Below are 24482 nucleotides of genomic sequence, written 5' to 3'. Positions count from 1 at the left end.
CCTAGTCCAATGTCTTCTAACTTCTTCCCAACTTCTCGCTCTTTTTTTAAAAAATTTTGTACTTTAATATAAAACAAAACACGCAACATAGATTTAACATAGACTGAAAATTTTATAATAAAAACAGACAAAAGAAAAATTGAAGCAAAAACAAAAATCTATCATTTGCAATCAAGTGGTGGGGTCTATGTCATTATATTTCATAGTGCCCAAACTTACTGGCGACGCCCCTGTTTTTATCATAAGCGAGGTAAATAATATTTAATTTAATGCGAGCCATCGTGACGTCAGTGTGGTGTTGCTAGGCGGGGCGGGGCTGCGCGTGCGCTGTTGACGCTGTTCTGCTGGGCGTGAAGTCTCTTAAATCACACTTCATGCACTTGAAGTAAATATCGGATTACAACAGTATAATAACTTCTGCGAAGGATCCGTCCTTTTGATAGGTTTTTATTCTCTCTCTGCTGTCTTTTGTCAACATGGGAAATTGCTTAACTGTGGGGCCAAATGAAGCGTTGGTGGTATCTGGTAGGTTTTTTTTTCTATTGCACTGCTAGCGGAGCTTGATGCCATGGTGACACAGGAGCTAATAGAGCCGATAAGAGTCCCTAAACAAAACTGGAAAACCGAAACGTGTTTATTAAGCCTTGTTTGGGAAAATGCGACCTATCGTTAGCTTGGTTGTTTAACCACAGGTTTTTAAGATGTTAAATCGAAACGCTAACATGAGCCATCAGGACGCTATTTGTACGTTAGCCTACAGTAGATTTAGGTCATGTGACTGAAAGCCTTCAGGCACACAAATAAATAATGTGACTAATTAGATCATTTTTGCCACTGATAAACGTGCTGATCAGTATTCTTCTGGTGGATTTGATAGAAATGTTCATATAAATAAATAAATCTAAAAATATACTATTTAAAGGCTATCTTATATTTTAACATTAATGATATGAGATAGTTGTGGTAAGATTATTTGATACAAGAATCTTAAAAGGACCAGAATTGTCCGATTTGTTGTTACGATACGGACTAAGACTCCCTGCATTAAATATAGATAATGCATCGCATTTATTTCAAGGATTGTGTCACTATATTGTGTGCAAATACTATAGAATGCAGTTTGGGGACACATACCTTTTAAAAAAGTATATTTCAAAACATTTAAACTGTTGCAAAACTATGAAGATTAACACATTATTTCGGTCACAGAATGGGGTGTTACTTTGACATATGCTTTTTATTCACAGCCAATAAGACCATGGGGCTATGCAAAATGGGATTAATTATATCAACCATCTCAGGGAATAAATTGTCTGTCTGTTAGCAACTTTGCACAAAATCCAGGTGGATTTTCATATTTTTCCCCCTTGGTCTTGGTTCACTTTTAGGAGTGATTTGGATCACCATCTGGAGCCAAGAATTTTTTGTCATTGCCAAATAGGGCCATTTTCATTATATATGCCTATAACTCAACAATAAATGGTCAGGGTGCATGGCCAAAAATACAAGACAAGTTCTCAACAGGTTTTCATAAGATGTCAGTCTTTGGAAAATGGCTGCCACACTGGGACACTGGCAGTAGCTGCTTTGGCACATATAAAAATTTCTTCAGAAATAATCTAATTTCCCCTATTTTTTTTATTTCAAGAGTATATTAAAACCTTTTGCAGTATTCTAACTTTATTTTCTTATATTAAAGCTGTTTTCACACAGAAATGTTCTAGAAATATGCTGGAGAGGCTGAATGTGAGAACATGAATATCTACAATGCCTGCGCTTGACTTCATCCAGAAAGCTTTGCCATGCAAAGAAGAATCCCAGCAAGTGCATCAATAAGTGTAAATCAAGTGTAAATACTGCAGCAAATATTTTGGAACATTTCCAGTGAACAAATGTTAATGTTCTTATGAGTTACTGCTCTGTAGTCCTTACTTTTTTTCTTCTCATTTGGTCCAAAATTATATGTATTATGAATCAATATAAACACACATCAACTGCCAGTCTCAAATTGCTGTAAACAAATTAACTTGATTTCTTAAGTGTACTTTTGGCATAATTTCTCTGCTCTCTTACCCAGATGCCTCCTGTTGAAACACATAAACAGCAGAGAATTTCCCTCTGTGATGTGTATGGAAATCAGCTGTGCAGATTGTCCTAACAAATTTTTTTTCTCTCAGTTTGCAAAAAATCTCAAGTGTTCATGTGTTTTTATCAGTTGTTGAGCTTAGCTTTAAGATATGTTTATCTTAAAGTCAACCAAACAAGTATTGTATAATCAAATCACTATTCGGTATTGCTAAATACATGTATATATGAATAGCTAAATATTGAACTTATTAAAACTCTTTCAGCATTTCTTTGTGGCGCTTTTGTTTCAGTTGACATAATCATGTCATGATGGTCCTAATTTAACTGGATTACTGAACTCATGTCTTTATGGCACTCCTTTTTTCCTTCAGGTGGTTGTTGCGGCTCTGATGAGAAGACCTACATTGTGGGAGGCTGGTCATGGGCTTGGTGGCTTATTTCAAATGCCCAAAGGTGACAATATAGTAGAAGCAGCAACTCCCTTACATGTTTTGTTGAAATCCATTTATATCAAGATATTTAACCAGACCACAGCTAAGATGAGCCATTCTGTGGTGGTTTGCCATCAAGATGAAAGCTTTTTTTACCGTCATCAGTTTTGCATTACAGGATGTTTTTCCAAATGTAAACCAAAGCAGTTACACAGGTTGTAAGTGTGTATATAGGATTAACTAAAATAAATAAATAATTACTATGTGTTATTTTTGAGTGCCTTTCTTGATTCTCAAGGACACCTTACAACAAAATAAATAAATTTGAGTAAAATGCAATAAAATAAAACAACAATAAATATAGAACGTACAAAAACGGGACAGAAGGGATTACCTTAGTGGAAGGATCGATAAGAAATGTTATTTTTGGCAGCAACTATCAGATATAACACATTGAACTAGAAAAGCACTCGGAGGAGCGCAAACCTCCGCCAAAAGCCACAGTTCTAAAATATTCCTGTATCCAAACGGTGATCCAAATCACCACCAAAATTAAATGTGTTCTTCCTTTTCACATTTCCAACAACTCCTGAAAATGGACTCACCTTTTGACAAACAGAAACATTGTCAAGTTGATGAAGATGAGAAGGTCTCCAGGGTAACAATACAAAGTATTCATCTGCATATTGACATAAGTATAAATAGAAAATTAGACCCTTATTCAGATAGGAGATATTAAACATTAATAAATCAGTCTGTTTAAGTGATGGCATTCATTCATTCATATCTTGCTTTCTTTTCTCTTAATATAAATATTAATGTTCATTCTCATTCAGCCACTCCTGTCACTGCATTTCTTTTTTTCTTTCAACATTGCTGTAATGTAAAAAGATGACATAACATCACAAACTGTCATAATAATGTTCCAGAGCTTTTGTACAACACTAGGGGTAAATGGAGGCATCCATAATGATTTTCTCTCAGCTGGAGAAAAACATGTTTACTTCACACAAGTAGATCTATGTACTACTGCTGCTATTTATTAAAAGATACACTACCCACACTCACTACACAAGCTCTCTTAAGTCCTTCTGAAGTTACAAAAACAAAGTAATAATCATATAACATCCTGTTAAACTAAAAGGCAATTGAAACAGCTTAAAATATTTATGTGGACATGGAGAAAGAAGAAGCTTCAGCCACAGTTCATAGAGTTTTAAACATATTTTTATTTTATTTATTTGTCAAACTGCTGACAAAATGGCTTAATCTCTATTTAATTTTATCTATATTTATTTTGAAAATTTGGTGATATTGTCCTGCGATGGACTGTAGTTGGATGTCAAGCTCTGCAGCAGTCTGCTAATTGTCTGATGTGAGTCAGCTGTGTTGCAGCAGGGAAACTCCCAACACTTGTAGGACTGGAGTTGCTCAGCCCTGGGTTAGGATCATGAATGAATGAATGAATGGTGATATTATCCATGCAACTATTCCTTCATTATCTCTTAGCATACAACCTTGAGGGTGCTGATAATACTTTTCACCACAATACCTCTGTTGATAGCAGGCTTTTTAAAAGCTAAAGTGTTATGGGCTTTCCACAAATCATCTTTGATTTTCGCCAAAATCCACCGAAGGTTAGTGTTTTCCCTTCATTACCGTTACAGTTACTTTAGGCTCTAATATAAATATTGACAGTTGTATAAATCCCATATCTATGTGTTGGTAATAATAACCACACTCTGCAATGGTAGTGACCAAAAACAATTATGACACGGTATTATCATTCCCATAATATTGGCTAGGACACTGAGCACTCCTTGGACAGCAATTCATTTCCCAGAAGGGTCTTGTGGACAGTTGCTAGGTGCACCAGTGATGGGATTACCTTTCTTTTAACTACCAGGATCTGGACAAACAGTGTTATTTTCCTGTCTTTCCACTGGAGATTTTTGCAGCTGTTATATTCTGTATGTTTCCAAATGTGCATCCTGAGACTGTCGTCGTTCATTTTGGCTCACAGCATTAGATTGTGTGCTATCTGTGTTGCGTGCCATTAACTTCTTTCTTTACATGGCTGTGGCAGATGTCGTCAAGATTAGGCTGTAACTAATCTTGTTAAAAAGATTTTTTTATGTTTACACAGAAATATACAGTTAGTCAGGAAGTAAGTGAAGAATGAAAGCATCACAGCATGTTATTGGCACTAATTTTCTTATATTTGCCAGAAGCAGTCATTTTTTTTGTCAGTCTTCTGATTGACCATTATCTCTTCAAAGGTGGGAACTAGATGGCCACATTCTGGTTTGTTCCTGGCAGAGTTTTAATCAAGTCTGTCTGAGTTTCATGTAGACAGATATTTCTGTAAACAGCACCACACAAATGTGGTTTTTTGGTCGTGGGGGGGGGTTAGGGAAAACTCTGTTTTCAACTTAGTAGTGTGCATGTGGACAATAACTTTTAGTTGACTTGCACATGTCATTAATATATTCAATATTCAGGGAATGCACAAAATGTTATGATAGACTGTTATGATCAGTGTCCATTGTCGATGCTTAACCACTACAATTAGATGCACCTGTGAGTCAAAGTGCACAGCAGTCAGGTGGAATTTACAGCACTCAGAGCAGAAGAGCTGTAGGAAGTCACATGGCAAATGATCATGGCAGAGGATTGGCTTTCTGTGATTTGAAAGACCATATTGGTTAAAACTGCTCAACACATAATACGGCAAATTGTAAAGACATGTTGAACTGAATTTGAAAGATGGCCGGACATATTCTGAATTACAGTATATTTAACATTTCTTACTTCATACTTCTTCTTTATTCTTCTCTGTAGGTTAAGTTTAGAGATCATGACTCTGCAGCCCAGATGTGAGGATGTGGAGACTGCAGAGGGAGTAGCCATCACTGTCACAGGAGTTGCCCAAGTAAGTCCATATTCCTGAATGCTTTCTGGGTAACCTGTGATACACACACCTGACAGGCCTCAGTTATAATATACTAAATCTATGTCTTACATGCAATAAAAATTTATCATATATGAAAAAGTTGCAACCAGCTGTATTCAGGTGCTAAAAACCTTGTAGCAGGATACTTCTGAAGTAAGATTTCTAGTTAAGATAAATACATTTTTTAATTATCAGTTTTTTTATTCAACCTGTGAATGATCAGAAGATGGCAAACACTGTTGATAAAATTACCTTTTTAATAGGAATTTAGAGCAACAACAGTTCCTGATGTTACTGAAACTAAAGGCAAGACCTGCTGAGGTAGACCAGTTAATTTAGTCTTTAAGTGACATCAGCAGATTTCTCTACATTGCCCATCATCTATATGATCCAATATCATAAAACTAAAATTGTCCATTGTCCAATGCATTTGTATAATTATTTTAATGTTTTAAGTGTTATACTATCATTGTCAAGCCAGTTTTTATTTCCCTATAAATATACAATAGGGAGTGTGGGTGGTGTTGGGGTCTGTGAATGCATGTTGTGTGTGTGTGTGCATAAGTGCATTTAGGAAATAGCAACACGATGATCAGGTGTTTGTTTTAAAATGGTTAAGTTTTACACACGGTTGTGTGAAGACTTGCCAAATTTGTTTTTATGTAAAGCACTTTGTGCTGTGTATTTCTAATGAAAAGTTATACTACATGTACATCTCAGAAAATTAGAATATTATGACAAAGTTCAGTATTTTTCATCACTCTTTCAGAATGTGAAACCCAGTTATTATATACAGTAGATTCATTACACATAGAGTAAAACGTTTCAAACATTTATTTCTTTAAATTTTGATGATTGTGGCTCATAGATAATAGCCTAAAATGCAGTGTCTCAGAAAATTTGAATATCACATAAGATCAATTAAAAAAAAGGATGTTTTAAACAGAAATATCAGGCTTCTGAAAAGTATGTTCATTTCCATGCACTCAGTACTTGGTTGGGCCTCCTTTTGCATGAATCACTGCATCAATGCGGCGTGGCAATGGAAGCGAGCTCAGTGTGGCGCTGCTCAGGTGTAATGGAAGCCCAGGTTGCTTTGATAGCAGCCTTCAGGTCATTACATAGTTGGGTCTAGTGTCTCTCATCTTCCTCTTGACAATTCCCCACAGATTCTCTATGGGGTTCAGGTCAGGTGAGTTTGTTGGCCAATCAAGCACAGTAACACCGTGGTCGTTGAAGCAGCTTTTTAGTACCTTCGGCAGTGTAGGCAGGTGCCAAGTCCTGCTGGGAATTAAAAATCGGCATCTCCATAAAGCTTGTCAGCAGGAGGAAGCATGAAGTGCTCTAAAATGTCCTGGTAGATGGCTTTGTTGACTGTGCACTTCAGACAACACAGTGGTTGCAACACCAGCAGATGACGTGGCTCCCAAATCATCACTGACTGTGGAAGCTTCACACTGGACTTCCAGCAACATGGATTCTGTGCCTCTCCACTCTTCCTCCAGACTCTGGGACCTTGGTTTCCAAATGAAATGAAGAATCTGCTTCCATCTGAGAAACAGTCCAGTCCTTTTCCTCCTTAGCCCAGGTGAGATGCTTCTGTCGTTGTCTCTGGTTCAGGAGTGGCTTGACACGAGGAATGGGACATTTGTAGTCCATGTCTAGGATTTGCCTGTGCGTAGCGGCTCTTGATGCGCTGAGTCCAGCTTCAATCCACTCCTTGTGAAGCTCCCCTAAGTCTTGAATGGATGTCGCTTGACAATGCTCTCAAGGCTGTGGATCTGCCTTTTGCTGGTGCACCTTTTCTTTCCACTCAACTCACCATTAATATGCTTGGATCCAGCACTCTGTGAACAAGCAGCTTCTTTAGAAATGACCTTTTATGGCTTTCCCTCCTTGTGGAGGGTCTATGATCGTCTTCTGGACATCTGTCCAGTCAGCAGTCATCCCATGATTATGTCGTCATCTGACCTAGACTGAGAGACCATTTAAAGGTTTAGGATACCTTTGCAGGTATTTTGAGTTAATTAGTTGATTAGGGTGTGACACCACGACCATTTTCACAATATTCTAATTTTCTGAGACACTTCATTTTGGGTTTTCATATTTATAAGTCACAATTCTCAAAATTTCAAGGATTGAATATTTGAAATGTTTCACTGTGTAATGAATCTATATAATAAATGGGTTTCACATTCTGAAATAAGTGACAAAAAATATTGAACTTTTTCACAATATTCTAATTTTCTAAGATGTACCTGTACTCTAGTCTACGACTAGATGTTGTTAGCAGTTTAGCTGACCTCTCTCTGTCTCTGTTTCCCCTTCAGGTGAAAGTGATGACAGAACAGGACTTACTGGCTGTGGCTTGTGAGCAGTTTCTGGGCAAATCAATAATGGAAATCAAAGCTGTGCTTCTGCAGACTTTGGAGGGACATCTGCGCTCCATTCTAGGTAAGGAAGCAACAAACATCTTAATTTTCTGTCAAATCGCTAATTTATTTGTCAGAGCCCAGAGTGACAGCTGAAAACCAAAGTTATGTCATTTTTACAAATTCTATAAAAAGAAAAAATGATAAATTTTTCAATAAAAAGGCATGAATTGCAAATCAAACTTCAGCTTTAATATGTCTCTGATTTAGTTTGCTTTATAAAGATTACATGCTTCTGAAATGTTCTTCTGTAGTTTTTTATAAACAAAACAAAAAGAAAATAAACAAAAACTCCTGAAATTGTGAAGACAGGTTTACTCTTGGTTTGTGCCAAGTTGAATGTAGTTATAATAATAATGTGCTTTTTGTTTTGCAGGCACCTTGACAGTGGAGCAGATCTACCAAGACAGGGACCAGTTTGCTAAACTAGTGAGGGATGTTGCAGCTCCTGACGTGGGCAGGATGGGCATCGAGGTTCTAAGCTTTACTATTAAGGTTAGTTGAAAGTGGTGAGACAAAAAAAACAACAAATTAGCAGACATCAATAGGTAAAGTCTGAAAAGAAAAGAATAAAACATTAAATATTTTATACAAATAAGTTGTGTTATTTAATAGTTGCATATAAGTCTTCTATGATTTTGTGTAGACCCAGTGCTTATCTCTGCACCTTATTGGCTGTCCCATCTGTGTGTGTTCACAGGATGTGTATGATAAACTGGATTACCTGAGCTCTCTTGGGAAGACCCAGATTGCTGCTGTCCAAAGGGATGCAGACATTGGTGTGGCTGAAGCAGAGAGGGATGCTGGGATACGAGTGAGTAGAATTTAGGTGGAACATTATTTGAGGGGAATTTTGTTGTGCACAACAACTCACTATCAGAGCTCCGTTCCTACTTTGGCTCATAGGAAGCAGAGTGTAAGAAGGAGATGATGGATGTCAAATTTTTGGCGGACACCAAGATGGCTGACTCCAAACGAGAGCTGGAGTTGCAGAAAGCTTCCTTCAACCAAGAAATCAACACTAAGGTGGGCAATTGAGTTAAGTCAAACAATGAACATTTTGTTCTGCTGAATGCCAAAACATGCCCAACCATTAAATTTTTACCTAAGAAATGTGGCAACCTTTGTAATATTTTCAGAAAGCAGAGGCGCAGCTAGCCTATGAGCTTCAGGCAGCAAAGGAGCAACAAAAGATCAGGCTGGAGGAAATCGAGATTCAAGTCGTGCAGAGGAAGAAAGAGATCACCATTGAGGAGAGAGAGATTGACCGCACAGACAAAGAACTCATTGCTACTGTCAAGAGACCTGCTGAGGCCGAGGCCTACAAAATGCAGCAGCTGGCTGAAGGGCAAAAGTGAGTGAGAATCCTTAAGTGAAAAGGGCTTTTATTCAGAGCTTTCATGAGCTTTTCCAAAGTAGAATTTGCTGCATAGCAAAAGCTTTTTGCATGCACAGACACTGGAGCGTTTTTTAAAAATTTTGCTGATAATTTAGTTCAGTGTTTCTCCCAAGTTTCTGTTCACATGAACTTCAGAGTTAGAAGTGTGAAAAAATCAAATAAGTAATTGGATCTTTTTTGTTTACAACATGTCAAGCGTGACATTTGATGCTCCTAAAGAGATTTTTTTTGTTAATATTCATTCCACATATGCTATAAGGAAACCATCTTGTTAAATGAGTTGAACATAACACCAGAAAGAGCAGAAAGTAGTACAAGGTAGCAACTGTTAAAATTAATTACATTCACTTGCAATTAATGCTCCAGAAGATTTTACTGCACAGAATCTGGAACTCTTCAGTCTTCCAGAGATATCACCAGGGAGCTCATGTTAAACGTAGAGGTCCAGAGTTCATGCTAAATCACATTGTGTCCCTGCATTTACTGCATGAGAATTTATCAGAACAAACTAACACCACTTGCTGTAAAATCAGAGCCTGCTTTTGTTACTTCTGAATTCAGAAATTGGAAAGAAGTGATTGAAAAATTCAGTGCCCAAGAAATTAGTCATACACACCGACATGCTGTCTCTGTGACTGCCCAAGAAAATCACTCTGTAAATGCACAGTTGTCCAGTGCTTTTGCAAATCAGCAAGCAGACAAAAGGCACTGTCTGGCATAAATTGTAAATTCAATCAAATATTTGGTGCAACAGACAGGCCTTGAGAGGACATGAGGATGAACATGGTAATTCCTATCTACTCTTGAAAGACAAGGCAGAGGGTGACGCCATTTTAGCCAAATGTTTGCAGAGGTCTCAGAAAGAGTACATTAGTCCACAAATCCAAAATGAAATTGTGACGACAATGAGCAACAATATTGTTAGTGGAATAGCTGATACAATCAGAGATCTACCAGTTCTTCAGTACACACCTATTATGGATGGAACACAAGACATATCTGGGCAGGAACAAGAAAGTATTTGCCCACATTATGTTGACAATGACCTGAGGCCCCATGAAGAGTACATTGATTTGTATTCTGTCTCTGAGAAAACAGGAAAAAACCTTGCTGGAGGAGTTAAAGATGTGCTACTAAGATTAAACTTACATGTTTTACCAGCTCAAACTTATGATGGAGCAGGTAATTGGCACATTCATGGTGTGCCTTGAATGAACTGAGGCACACCATCCTAAAAGCATCATGGACTGCTACAGGGGGGAATTCTTTAAAGTTCTGGATATTGTAGACACATAGCTCAATGAACTATTTAATCAGGAGGACTTGCTGACTTTGCAGAATTTGGAAGAGACCTTTCTGAATGGACAGATTGATGCTGCAGTCATTGGGAAATAGATTTGAACAGTCACTTTCAGTGCAGCTTTCAATGTTTCACCTGAACTATTCTTTTAGCAACAGTATAGAGGCTGTAGGGATCATTTGTGGATTGTTGTAGAGGTGTGTAGACTGGGTAAGTGAAAAGCCTGGTCAGGTTGCTTATGGTAGTCCCTGTTTCATCTTCGAAGGCAGAAAGAAGTTTTAGTGCCCTCTGCAGGCTCAAAACTTGGCTCCGGTTCACAAAACAGACTTAACCCTGTCGCTGTCTGCCATGTCCTTCAGGATAAACTTGATTTAATGGACAAGAAGTCAATTTGCAAGCAATTGTGGCTGCAAATGACAGAAAACATTTTGGCTCTTTTGTGTAGGGTTTTGCCAATATTCCTCAACTTTTTGGGTGGCATGGCATGTTTGACAAAAAAACTGAATGATAAGGGCTGCATTTGATATTTATTAGTTCCATACTGCAACAAAAATATGTTTTGCTTTACCTTTCAAATGTATCTTTTTAGGTAAATTAAACACATTTGTTACTGTTGTGCAGTGTTGTTATGACATATTTCTATTTAAGCAATTAACAGATCTATCAGGTTTCCAACATGTTTACTCATTCCTATGCCCTTGGAAAGATTTACTTTTAAATCATTAGTTAATATAATTAGAAAAGAATGATTTGAGATTTTATTACTGAAAGTCATGTGACATGGTTGCGAATAGTGTGACTAAGTGTTTTTGCTTGTTGTACAGACATAATATTTTAAAATCTGGTGTGTTTTCCTACATCAGGATGAAGACAGTGCTGATAGCCCAAGCTGAGGCAGAGAAGATCAAGAAAATTGGTCAAGCAGAGGCTTCTTCAATCGAAGCAGTAGGAAAGGCGGAGGCTGAAAAGATGAGACTGAAAGCTGAGGCCTACCAGCAGTATGGAGAGGCAGCAAAGACTGCCCTAGTGCTTGAGGCCCTGCCCAAGGTAACATACATTAGTACATGACTCCAATACTTCCAGGCTTTTTTACATCTGCATAGTAATGGACTATGTAGACACTAAGCTATTATGCATGACACTGAATCATTTTTAATGCTCATAATGAGAACCTGACTCTTTCGTTGCAGATTGCTTCAAAGGTGTCTGCGCCATTGGCCAAAACAAATGAGATTGTCATTCTCAGCGGGGAAAGCAACCGTGTGACGGGTGAAGTGAACCGCCTGTTGGCTGAACTTCCTGTGTCGGTAAATGCTCTGACTGGAGTGGATTTGTCAAAGGTGCGTTGTTTATTTTTTGTATTTTCCAAATGATTTTACCAAGATTCCAAAGCTTCATAATTCTGCCCCCGATACGGTCGTTTCAACAGCACAATATGTTATTTGGTCAGTGAGTTTCTTTGGGTGCTTTCTTGTTTGTAGCATTTAACATTGTCATGTTTAACAGTGGGTGATTCCTGATTCTTCCCTGTATGCATTCAAGCTATTTTTCACCAATATTTAACAACACAACACACAGAGTATGTGATACAAAGTAATTTGTCGGACAATATAAGACTATATGTTTCACTGCGCTGCTGGTCTCTGAAAAGCGATCTGCAACCAACAACAAGGTCTCCAGTTTACTTCATGTTTTTTTTAAGTGCAGGCCCTTTTTGACCGAGATTCTCCTGTTGTCTACAGTTGTACATTAGACCTTCAAAATGCAATGTGAACACTGTTATATATCGCTTTAGATGATGATTGTATTGGTCTTGAAAGTCAGTGCTGTATTTGATTTTGCCGGTTGTCAATCTGAACATAGCAAAAGCTAAAAGAAGACATTTAGCCTTTAGGAAAGATTTACAGCATATTTACTGAAAGAAATATAGGTCATAAGACTTCTGTCTTTGTGATGAGACTTTTACTGGCAGGTTGAATAAACTATGCTTTTTTCTTTTTTAAACAGATTCCTTTGCTGCAGAAAATGGCAACTTCTTAAACCTGAAAGCTGAAGACTCCACATGACTCCAGTCTTTGTTGTATGCACTCTCATAGACTGCCTTTGATACACTTGAAGATTTTTGTTGTTTTATATGTATACTCTGTATACTAAGTAAATTCTGGAAACCTCTGGTGCCTTACTTTATACAGGACCAGAAAATCTGCATGCACTGCTGCTCATTCAAAGATGTGTTTTTAGTTTGAAAATGGAATTTTTTTTTCCATCTTTATTTGTTGTATGTGAAATTTATTTATTGGTCTTTTTGTATGTTGTCATCAAAGAGGAGAGCCAGTATAAATGCATGTAATTGTTGATTATCTGCTTATTTTCACACAGGGTATATTCATTGTACTTACAATGTGAAAACATATTTTTAGATATTTATACCCTTGGGCTCTGCTTTTACATACAAAAAGGCCACTGTTGTCACTGTGTAAAGTCTGTATGTTACAGGCCCCTGTTTTAATTTAAATACCTCACTCTTATGAGACCCTTCTGCATTCCTTATAAACATACTTCTTTTTTGTGTAGAAAGTTTATATTGATGTACATATTGTGATTTTCTGTCAAATGTTTCACAACTGTAGCTGATATTTCAGTGTAACAAAGGTGCTTGTAATCTTAAAAGCTTCACAACATGTCTTTCCGATCTACAGAATTTTCTCTTCCCCTCTGAAAAAAAAATCTTCATGGTCTCTTGACATCAAGCAGTTTGCATTTTATTATTTAGAAACTAATTAGAAAACTAGTAGTAAATTGATCTTTTACTTATATGGTCAGTGTGTAGAGCAAAATGTTGAGATTTCTGGCTTTAATATTTTAAAATATATTAAAAAAAAGAAATATGAAGTTAGTAAAAAATAAAAAGAAAGATATGCTTTAAGTTGTATGAAAAATAATTAAATAGGAAAATAGATTAAAGTTGCTAGACGGACTGAAATTAGGAAAATAAAATGCAAGAGAGGCCAAATAGATTGCTTTAAGTTTTCCTCCCTCACTAGGGACTTCACAATTTACCTAATGCCAATTTTTAATTTTATGCTGCAGTTATCTGTAGATGCAAAGCCATGTTCAATAAACCAAATATAGCATAGAGAACATACACTTTTCTGTTTAATCTATGTATATATTACTGTGATTTCTTTAAATGCAAAATATACATGTATGTTTTTAGCAGAGCACTTTTAAGTTATCAATGTTTTATTTAATTTAAACTTATACTGTTTAATAGAGTTCTTTATTTTGGAGGTAGTCGCTGCTGTACAGAATCCACCCTATTTTTAATTCTGCAGCTCAACCCCTTCCATGTGATATATGTCATTAATTATTTCAGATGTGATGTTATATTTGAGCATCGACTCAGATGCAAATTTATCTAAAAAAATGCAGTGGTAGTTTTGTGTATGGTTGAAAAAACAATTAGAGCATACTAACAGGACTCACAGAAGACTGTTACTATCACTGTTAGGCTCTTATGTGTCAGAACATTCATCTTAGATCCATATGTAAACAGTGAGTTGTACGCCTTTTTAAATGTTTTTTTGCATGTCGTATGCAGAACAATCTATTCACTCTTGTCATTCTAATAAATCAAACTGTAATCACCATTTTGCCTTTTGCCACTTTTTTCTCTGCAAAAATAGATATTTTCAAGAAATTTACCAGTACTTGTTTTAATGGTGAAACTCCAAATACTTATTTGTATTATAATCGCACAGAAATCATACAAATTTCGCCCTTAATGTTTGATATCTGATTTGCAGGACTTATTAGCCAGGCGTTCAGCATAGATACCTATGTGCAGAGCTAGGGCCTTTGTCTCTGCGCATGTGCGACAGATGTTGCTGCCTTAGCTAGACAGCAGCACGAAGAACCAGCCAAACTGGGGATGGTTTCTTCATTTTTTAAAACCAAAACAATGTTATAGCTCAACAAAATGAAGTTTCCCTTCTCGTAGTTTCGTGAGGAGTAAGTATAATTGTCTGTAATACGCGTCTGTCTGCGTATCGTTTTTTAAATCAATGAAATGATGAAGTTTGCTAGACCAGCTGGCCTGCTCACAATAAGCACAAAGAAGCTCCTTATTTATTCTGGAGCTTGACTCGATGTAGCCTCTCAAAAAGCGATTATTTAACATTTCTTTTAAATGTCTGTAGATGTAGTATCGTGTTTGTGCTAACTAATAATTTTCTGTTTAGTCACTGGAAACGTCTATCGATTGTTAGATAGCAGCGTCTCTTGGAAACTTGGCACATTAAGCTGAATAGCTAGACAGATGGCTAACGTTACCTAGCTACTGTCTGAAAGTTGACTTGCCTTCAAGGCTGTGTAAAATATGAGCTTGAGTGTTTTTGAATATCTAATGAAGTCTAGCTTCACAACCTCTTTTTGTCCTGTACTTTGTTGTATTTAATAGGAGTCTTTATTTGACATTTGACATTATTCTATAACAAAAACGTGCCATACGCTTGATAAATAATGTTGGATATTATGATCATACACATCCAATATTTATTAAATCAAAACTCATGAAATTTGATGATTTAGTGTATTATAGGACGATACAAGTTGTGTTTAAGGCTAAACAATATCTTTTTCCAGAAGGTGTCCAAAATTACTTTAAGCTTCAGCAAACTAAATATAACTTTAGAGACAGTTGTGACTTTACTGTTCCAAAATCTAGGACAGGGATGAAACAGATGCTTTTGTTATTTGTATAACTTAAGGTAACTCTACTTGTAAGTGTACATTATTAGGCATACAAGCTTTGCTTCTGCCTATTTTGTTTTTGTTTTACTTGATTGTTTTTTTGGAAATGGACAAACTGATTGTGACTGATACAAACAAATAAACAAAAAAAAAAAACCTAACTATCTCACTGTCCTCCTGAGGTACAGTGAATGAAAACATATGCTGATCTCATTAGGCAAGGCAAGTTTATTTGTACAAAACAATTCAAAGTGCTTTACATGAAACATTGAAAGCATTACAGAAAAAAAGCATAAAAGAAAATACAAATAACAAAATCATAAATTATATTAAAATAATTAAAAGCAGAATTAATTAAGTTATTATGCAGATGTCATGCATAGGCGCATGGCAAAAAGAAATGTTTTTAACCTGGATTTAAAAGTTTCTACATTTGGTGAAAGTTTAATCTCCACTGGCAGATTATTCCATTTGTTTGTAGCGTGACAGTTAAATGCTGCTTCTCCATGTTTAGTCTGGACTCTGGTCTGGACTAGTTGACTCGAGTCTTTGGATCAAAGAGCTCTGCTTGGTTTATACTCTCTGAACATATCACAGATGGATTCTGGTCCTAAACCATTCTGGGATTTGTAAACAATCAGCAGGGTTTTGAAATATATCTTGTGATTGACTGGAAACCAGTGTAAAGATTTTAAAACTGGTGTGATGTGTTCAGATCTCTTGGCTCTAGTTAAAGTTTTAACAGCAGCATTCTGAATGAGCTGCTATTAATGTTATAGCCTAAAGCATTTCAGATAAGAACAAATGGAAGAGCCAATATTTGTCTTTACTCAATGCCCACAAAAGCTTTTTTCATACATAAGCTAAATAGAAAATTATTTGGAGTCATAGTTTGTGCCTCAGGAACAAGTCAGCCTTCAGCGTCTGAGCAGTGGAAGTGAACAAGTGATGAATCATAGTCTGTAAATGGATGATGAATCTGCTGTTTTTGCTTTACTTGGTGCTCTTCCAGTGGAGGAGGTGAGAAGAAAAATCCACTGCATTGTTGAAGCAAATTGTTAATCTTGTTATTTTGTAATCTAAGATGTTTTATAAAACGTTTTTATCATTATTCTCTAGGGCTATAAAAGTCTGTATTTTACCGTGTTCTATGTATATATTAGGTGTGTGGATTTATTGTAGACAAAAAAAAATAGTATTCCTCCATTATTTGTTGTGCAAAACAGAGATTGTAACAGGTACTTTAGCTACTTAAAGGTTTTATTCAGGTGGAGCAACTCCTACCTCTGTAGAAATATGCTTATTAAAGGCATGTAGTGCCACAGTTAACTGTCTTTAGTGCTGTTATGTTTTTTTTGTTGTTGTTGTTGTTGTTGTGGTCTATTCACACTTTATTCATGTAATCAGAAATGTTATTCAGCATTAGTTTGCTACATTTCCAATTGGTTTGCGTGCACAGTATTATTATGCTGTATTTATATGATACTTTGTTTCTGGAAAGGCTTTTGCCATCTCCATTTTGACTGTTTGCTGACTGCAGTGTCCACACAATGAGCTTTTACACAACTATGATGTCACTTAATCACAAGCTGCCATTTGCAGAATGTCATGCTGAACTAGATGTAAAAATTGCCCGACAGCAAAGTCATTTCACACCAACACAAGTGTCTGTCACTTGCTGATTTACACCTGCTCTGTTTGTTCCCAGTAAGATGAGGGGAAGGTGTCCAATGTTGCATTAGTGGAATAGTGACATGCTGGCCTGTTTGCCAGCATCAGGTGACCCTACCATTAGACTTCTCCCCCGCACGCAGATGAACACTGGACTTCAGAAATGTAAGTGGTATCTTTCACCATAATGTGTTTGTATTTCTTTGAATTGTTAGATACATAAGAAGCAGGGAACTGAGCCTTTACTTTCAATTTTGCAACACAGATTTAAGCCTTTGATTTCCAAAATAATCATGATATAGAAGTGTTATGGCGTTGAAATCTGATACCTCTAGGAAACTTTTACAAACAATGTAATAATTTTTTTGGAAATAAGAATTTAACAGTTGGAAAATTTACTTTTGTCATGTGATTACATAAATAAATAAATGCCACCGCTCTTCAAACAAAACCCTCATTGGTGACATCTTACATTTGATTATTTTGAAGTAGGGTTCTACTTTTATTGTTGTGTAGTGTTGAATATTTTTATGTTCACTGTTACTGCATGGTGTCAAATGCTGGTCAGTATACCTTGCTCTGATTTTCTGACTTTGTATACCGCATAGGGGAAACTACACAGAAGATGAGATCTGCGAGCTATCCAACCCCAGCCGAGTTGGATGCCTATGCTAAGAAAATTGCCAACAACCCTTTGACCATCCAGATCTTCCCTAACAGTGTCAAAGTACCTCAAAGGAAGCACATACGCCGCACAGTCAACGGTCTTGACACATCTTCATCAACCCAGCGCCACAGTCCCTACCCCTCTCAGGTCAGCACCAGTGGTGGCCTGTTAGCTGTCCTTTGTGCACCTGTCAAAGGTATAAAAAAAGATTCGGACAGTAGTCGCACCCGACAACAACTGAAGCCAGTCATGAACCCTCAAACTGGGCCGTATGCCGCTCAAAGCACTTTAAACCTTCCTCATCCTGCTGCTCCTCACCTACCAGGTCCTTCCCAGCCCCCAGCCCAAAAGCAAGGTTTGGTTCATTCACAGGCATTACAGCCGCGGCAGAGTATGACTCATTCAATGGCTTTACAGCAGCATCAACCGCAGGCTTTACAGCAAAGGAACATGGCTCATTCACAAGCTTTACAACGGCAGCAGAATTTGCCCCAAGTTCAGACAACACAGCAGCAAAGATTGGCCCATCCACAAGGTGTACAGAGACAGCAGAGCCTGCCTCCCAGTCAGGCTCTGCAGCAACAGCAAGGCCAGTCTTGTTCATCAGTAGTACCACAGCAGCATCTTTCCCATCTGCAGACATTAAAACATCAGATGGCTCTTCCACAAGCTTTACTTACACAGCAGGGAGTGACTCAGGATCTGCGCCACATATCTGATGGAGCTCAGCTTTCAAGCCTGCAGCACTCCCAAGGACTGGTTAGCTCACAAGCCCTTCCACAGGTTGTGACTACTGGTCCTCCTACCATGTCTAATAGCCTCCAGCAGCCCCCACCAGGACAGTATGGGCAACGGAAGCTCCCAGATGCAGATGCTCCACCAAATGTAACAGTATCTACCTCCACCATCCCACTGTCCATGGCTGCCAGCTTGCATCAGAACCGGCCTGGTGACTTGACCAACATTGTGCACCAAATCAACCAGTTGTGCCAGGCTCGGGCTGGCATGGGTACCACCTCAGTCTGTGAGGGCCAGATTGCAAACCCCAGCCCCATCAGCCGAAATCTACTGATCAACGCTAGCTCCAGGGTTTCCTCTCACCACCCAGCTCTAGGCAGTGCCTCCAGCTGCCTCATGGGTGGACACTCAGATAAAATTATAGGCCAGACCCCCAGTGCTACTCTGCACTCACAGTCCAATATTGCTGCTACTAATAGCATGAGTGCTTTTCACGCAGACAGTGAGAAGGTGCAACAGCAGCAGCTTCAGCAGCATTTACATCAGCAGAAAAAACAGCAGCAGCATCAACAGTTACAGCAGCAACATTTACAACAGCTGCAGCAGCAGCAGCGCTCTTGGGTCCAGCATCAACTGGCCCATATGCAGCAGCCCCCTGAAGGAGCTCACCCCTGCAAAAACCCAAGGATGGAGCATCCAACTGAGTGTGCGTTCCCATCTAGAAACCTTAGCTATCCTCACAAGCAACCCAACACTGCACAAGGCTTTCCTCTAAAACACGCTGCAGAGAAACCACAACCTGCCTCTCCTGTGAACTGCCCAGTTGGTTCTATGCCTTACATTAATGGCCACTACATGCAGCCACCATGGAGCAGCATCCCAGCCACAGCAGGTAACAATGGATCTGGTCCTCAAGACCTCCCAGTGGTTTTCCAAGGAGGGCAGGTTGCTGCCTCTACAAACCGCATCCCGGGGGCAAAGTACAGACCAGGAAAAGAGGGATCTGCTGGTCAGTCGAAGTTGGTTCAGAGCGTGGATTTTTTGGGTGGGGATTTTCAAATGCCTGGTTTTCAGGATCAGAGTTTGGATGCGATAGAAAAGACGCATCGGTCAGCAGTGGGCCAAATTCAGGAGACCAGCAACAGAGGAGGTGTCCACGGTCATCACCCAGGCTACCGTTAAAGATGCATTTTTCCCCTCTTGGTGTTTTTGAGTGTTTTCAAAACAGCACTTTGAGCTTCTTTGTTTTATTCTTTAAGATCCCACAAGTGATCACTTAGTTTTTATTGCTTCAGAGCTTCATTTTAAGACCCGCAGGGTTGCAATGTTTCTTAGTATTCCTCAGGTTTTAAGCCATGTTGTACCTTTCATTGAAGATTAAGGGTTATTGAGATTGTTGTCAACTCTTTTCATCACTGGCATAGATGTGCTGCTGTGTGTTCCTGTATAAATGGGTGGTGTTAACTTTTCATTTGCAGCTGAGTGTATTCTTGCCTTATGATTGTCACAGTGCTTTTCATATGTTGACCTGGAGCAAATCAACTTTTATCAGCATTTGTGGCCTTATAACTGCCCAAAGGCAAGCTTTAGGATGTCCTTGTGTAATTTTTTTTGGACATTACTTATCCTCTTTACAGGTTGTGATACATTTTAATAAGAAGGTGACATGGATATGCAATTATTGACTCTTAGTAAGGTTGAAGTCTTAGCAACTCCTTTTTGTAGTTGAGCTATCTGCTTATGGATGGTGTAAAGTGTGAGCTGTGACTCATCTATCTGGAATACAAACATGGCTTCTAAACTGCAGCATCGTGGTCTTGGTAGGTCTTGCTTCATTCTCATTTTCTAAGATTTATGTCGTTTAGAAGCGCCCTCTTGTGTGTAATATTTCAAGAGTTGCTTTTTAAGTAGTTATTTTATTCTATATATTTTTTTGTTGTATATCTGTAGATTGTCATACTTGAACTGTAGAAGTTAATTGTAAATGTTATGCTTAACATTTGGCACAAGGAGCAGAAACTCCATTAGCCAATATTTGTCTATAGCTAATGTGAAACAGAATAGCATCCCATTGTAATGGAAATGGTGTGTATGTGTCTGTATGTGAAAAGCAAATTAATGACTTGCAAGTACTTCAGATAACGCAAGCAGGGAAAATGCGGAATTTTCCTTTCAACACGTTGTATCACCACTTTACTACTGCTGAACTGATGTGGTGTGGACATTTTCAGTGTGGCTCGTCATGGGCATCTTCTAATCGCCGGCATCATGTTTTTTATGGTACCTTGAAAGAAATAAGAACATGTAATACAGGATATTATATGCTAGGTACATCTAGCATGAAAGCCCAGAGCTGTGTTGTTCTATTGCTTTTTTCCTGGGAAAAGGTTGCTTTCCACTCTAAAGCATTTTGGAAAAAGCCTTAAATGCCACAGGTAATATTTTATTATATAATTGAGTTTTCTTTTCTTTTTTTTTTTTTTTTTGGAAAGATACCAATATGAGCATAGCTTAATTGAGAGAGAGAGAGAGTACCTTTTTCAGAGCTTCTGAGCTGCTCTTGGTTCATTTGGCAGTGTTAAAACAGATCGTAGGAATTTACGATTTTGCCTTAATGGATGTGTGGTATTGCTTCTCATGCCAGCTGATAAATCACTCTTCCTCGCGACTTTATTGTTGGGTATCTGTCAATGATTAAAGATGGTTTAAAAGAGATCTTCATAGTATTTAGCATAATGAATATGTATTTAGATCAGGGCTGTAGCAGTTATTTTACTGTGTTTGAACTGTGTTTTAGTTATGTTTTATCCTGGTATAGTTTATTAATTTATTTTTGTTTCCTCAAACCATTGCATCCTGAAGCCATAGGTATTTTCCCATTAGATGCCGTAGGTGACACATTAACGGACTCTTAAACCTGATGGTTTGTTTTCAAAGGCATATAAGAAGTTTGCATGCATGCTTTAATCTGATGTCCTTCATAACTGCAGTTTTTTTTTTCCCTTTCTGAATTGTTCTTAGCACAGTACAGCTACAAAGGGAGAAAGAAGTGCAAGATGAGACATCATCTTCATAAACAGCTGAGATATAAGCAGTAGCTGATTTGGAGTTTGGTCTTCATACTTGATGCCAGTTTATCTTTCTTTTCCTGGCTATTGTTTTTGATGTGCCTGTCCCTTGAAGCTGCTATTGAACTTAATCAACACACTATACTTTGCGTGTGTCTCTAGAAATAGTAATGATATATGGGCTGTATCGGTGCAACAAGTTCCTATTTATTTGATGAGCGCAGGGCAAAAGTTCCCACCAGTCACACCCCAGTACATTTGGCTGTTTATATATTCTACCAGCCACATTTGGAGATTATTCTGTAAGGAATTACTGACCAGTATTCAAAATGGTAAAGTGATTTTCATCTGACCCACTGTGGCCTGAAGACCTTCCGGGCCTGTTTGGATTTCTAAATATTAAATCAAATGACTGAAAACACGAGTTAGACGAATATGTCTTGTTAATGTTGAACTGCCTCTACAGCCCAACACCATCAGGTTCTACAGTTTCATATGAAGTGCCTCCACTGGGCTTGGTATGGAGAAGTGTGTGAATGGATGCTTGCGCGTGCGTATGTTAAGCTTGGGTACTTGCACACAGGTTTGCATGCTGACAAAGGTGCACAAAGTTAATCTCTGCTGGGGGGGGGGGGAGACAAGCTACTTAGTGTAACTACTGATACTGTGTCATGGACTGAAGTCCTGAAGTGTGCCACGATTCCTTGACACTGTCGGGATGTGTCAACTGCTGCTGACTCACTGACCAAAGTGACCAAGCTTTCCCCTCTAACCACCCTGCTAAAAGCAATGGCAAGCTTGTACTTGGAACTTGTGTCCTAACAGTAATAAGCAACAATCTGGTGACATAAAAGAGAGCTGCTGCTCTCATTTTCTTTTGACGGTTTAATGAAATCTTGTGAAGTAAAATGCAAAGATGTGAACCGAGCATTTTTTTAAAAAAAATCTAGGGTGAGTGGTTCCTGTCTGCACAGGGTGTCGCAATCTTTTTTCTCCAAGTAGTATCCTGATTCTGTGCTTTAACCACATCTATGTGTTTGTCTGTATGCACTGTTTGAATCTAATCTACTGAAGCACATTGTAGCTTGTCATGCAGGTTGACCCAGGTTGAAATATGAAATGAGGCAACAGGAATGAAACAACTCTAGATTTTTTTTTTTTTTTTTTTTTTTTTTGCTCTGATTGTTCTTGATTATATGATACAACCATATTGTGAAAGGTGGTGGAGGGGACTTAATTTCTCTACTTTGTGAAAATGTGATATTCCAGTTTTGCCTAACCTTCAGGAATAAAATGTCTTGCACAAACATTCCCCTAAACCAAAATAAAGTTTGCAAACACAAAGCTTTGGTGAGACTTTTTGTTGTTTACATTCCTACATGGTGTGTTCTTTTAAATGTATTGCTAATTGGATGATAGTTAAATCAGAATGAAGTCTTAGTGAGATTAGACTTTGAGAGAAATACACTGAAGCAATAAGTATTTGAACACCCTGTGATTTTTTGCAAGTTCTCCCACTTAATCATGGAGGGGTCTGGAATTTTCATCTTAGGTGCATGTCCACTGTAAGACATAATCTTTGTTTGCAGTTGCGGGGGTCAAAGGTTTTTTGTAGTTTGTCACCAGATTTGCTGCAGGAGGGATTCTGGACCACTCTTCCACACAGATCTTCTCGAGATCAGTCAGGTTTCCGGGCTGTTGCTAAGAAATGTGGAGTTTGAGCGTCCTTCAAAGATCTTAGATTGGGTTTAGATCTGGAGACTGGCTAGGCCACTCCAGAACCTTGACAAGCTTCTTACGGAGCCACTCCTTGGTCATCCTGGCTGTGTGCTTCGGGTCATTGTCACGTTGGTAGACCAAGCCACGACCCATCTTCAATGCGCTAACTGAGGGAAGGAAGTTGTTCCCCAAAATCTCACAATACATAACCCGGTCATCCTCCCCTTAATACTGTGCCGTTGTCCTGTCCCATGTGCAGAAAAACACTCCCAATGCATGATGCTACCACCCCCATGCTTTACAGTAGGGATGGTGTTCTTAGGATGATACTCATCTTTCGGCAAACACCTCGAGTGGAATTGGGACCTATGAGTTCTATTTTGGTCCCATCTGACCACATGACTTTCTCCCATGACTCCTCTGGATCATCTAAATGGTCACTGGCAAACTTAAGACAAGCCTGGAAATATGCTGGTTTAAGCAGGGAAACCTTCCGTGCCATACATGATTTTAAACCATGATGTCTTAGTGCAGTGTTTCTCAATTCCGGTCCTCAAGACACCCTGCCCTGCATGTTTTATAGGCAACCCTACCTTAGCACACCTGATTTAATTAAAGGGCTCATTAACAGGTTGCAAAGTGCTTGATAAGGAAGTTCAATAATCTGACTCAGTTACTTTGGAGGACAAACATGTCTAAAACATGCAGGACAGGGGGGGCCCGAGGACTGGATTTTTTAGAAACAATGTCTTAGTGCATTACCAACAGTTACCTTGGAAATGGTGGTCCCAGCTCCTGCCATGTAGTTCTGGGCTGATTCCTCAGCTTTCTTAGGATCATTGAGACCTTGCAAGGTGAGATCTTGCATGGAGCCTCAGTCCGAGAGTGACAGTCATGTTTAGCTTTATCCATTTTCCAATAATTGCTCCAACAATGGACCTTTTTACACCAAGCTGCTTGGCAGTTGCCCCATAGCCCTTTCCAGCCTTGTAGAGGTCTACAATGTTGTCTCTGGTGTGTTTGGACAGCTCTTTGGTCTTGGCCATGTCAGTAGCTTGAGTTTTACTGATCTAACAACCTCAAACAGATGCTTCTAATTTAGGATAATATGTGGAGTGCTGGTGGACTTTCTAAGGGTGGACAAACAGGTCTTTGAAGGTCAGAATTCTAGCTGATAGATGGGTGTTCAAATACGTATTTGCAGCAGTAACATACAAATAAATTATTTTTTAAAAAATCACACAATGTTGTTTCAAGATTTTTT

General features: G+C 38.4%; 2 protein-coding genes across 2 annotated transcripts; both read left to right on the top strand.

Moving 5' to 3' along the window:
* Nucleotides 1-410: 410 nt before the first annotated feature.
* LOC306760719 (flotillin-2) lies at nt 411-14187 on the top strand. The gene is made up of 11 exons (XM_079246686.1): nt 411-525; nt 2460-2541; nt 5361-5451; nt 7803-7926; nt 8281-8399; nt 8605-8718; nt 8811-8930; nt 9044-9258; nt 11467-11650; nt 11794-11943; nt 12611-14187. The coding sequence occupies exons 1-11, from the start codon at nt 477-479 to the stop codon at nt 12641-12643; spliced, it is 1281 nt and encodes a 426-aa protein (XP_079102812.1). The 5' UTR covers nt 411-476; the 3' UTR covers nt 12644-14187.
* A 376-nt stretch (nt 14188-14563) lies between these two features.
* On the top strand, nt 14564-20762 carry LOC306760069 (protein FAM222B-like). Its single transcript, XM_079245845.1, has 3 exons — nt 14564-14614; nt 17064-17191; nt 17635-20762. Exons 2-3 carry the CDS (start codon nt 17110-17112, stop codon nt 19611-19613), a joined length of 2061 nt encoding a protein of 686 aa, XP_079101971.1. The 5' UTR covers nt 14564-14614; nt 17064-17109; the 3' UTR covers nt 19614-20762.
* The last annotated feature ends 3720 nt before the right edge of the window (nt 20763-24482 follow it).

This window comes from Telmatherina bonti (assembly GCF_933228915.1).
Source record: "Telmatherina bonti genome assembly, chromosome: 9".
Taxonomy (NCBI): domain Eukaryota; kingdom Metazoa; phylum Chordata; class Actinopteri; order Atheriniformes; family Telmatherinidae; genus Telmatherina; species Telmatherina bonti.
The sequence above is the reverse complement of the archived record's forward strand: the minus strand, read 5'-3'. Positions and strand labels throughout refer to the sequence as shown.

Coding starts and splice junctions, on each gene's coding strand:
- LOC306760719 (XM_079246686.1), top strand. CDS start 477: ATGGGAAATTGCTTAACTGTGGGGCCAAATGAAGCGTTGGTGGTATCT. Junction 526..2,459: donor TGAAGCGTTGGTGGTATCTG/GTAGGTTTTTTT, acceptor TTTTTCCTTCAG/GTGGTTGTTGCGGCTCTGAT. Junction 7,927..8,280: donor ACATCTGCGCTCCATTCTAG/GTAAGGAAGCAA, acceptor TTTGTTTTGCAG/GCACCTTGACAGTGGAGCAG.
- LOC306760069 (XM_079245845.1), top strand. CDS start 17,110: ATGCTGGCCTGTTTGCCAGCATCAGGTGACCCTACCATTAGACTTCTC. Junction 17,192..17,634: donor GAACACTGGACTTCAGAAAT/GTAAGTGGTATC, acceptor TATACCGCATAG/GGGAAACTACACAGAAGATG.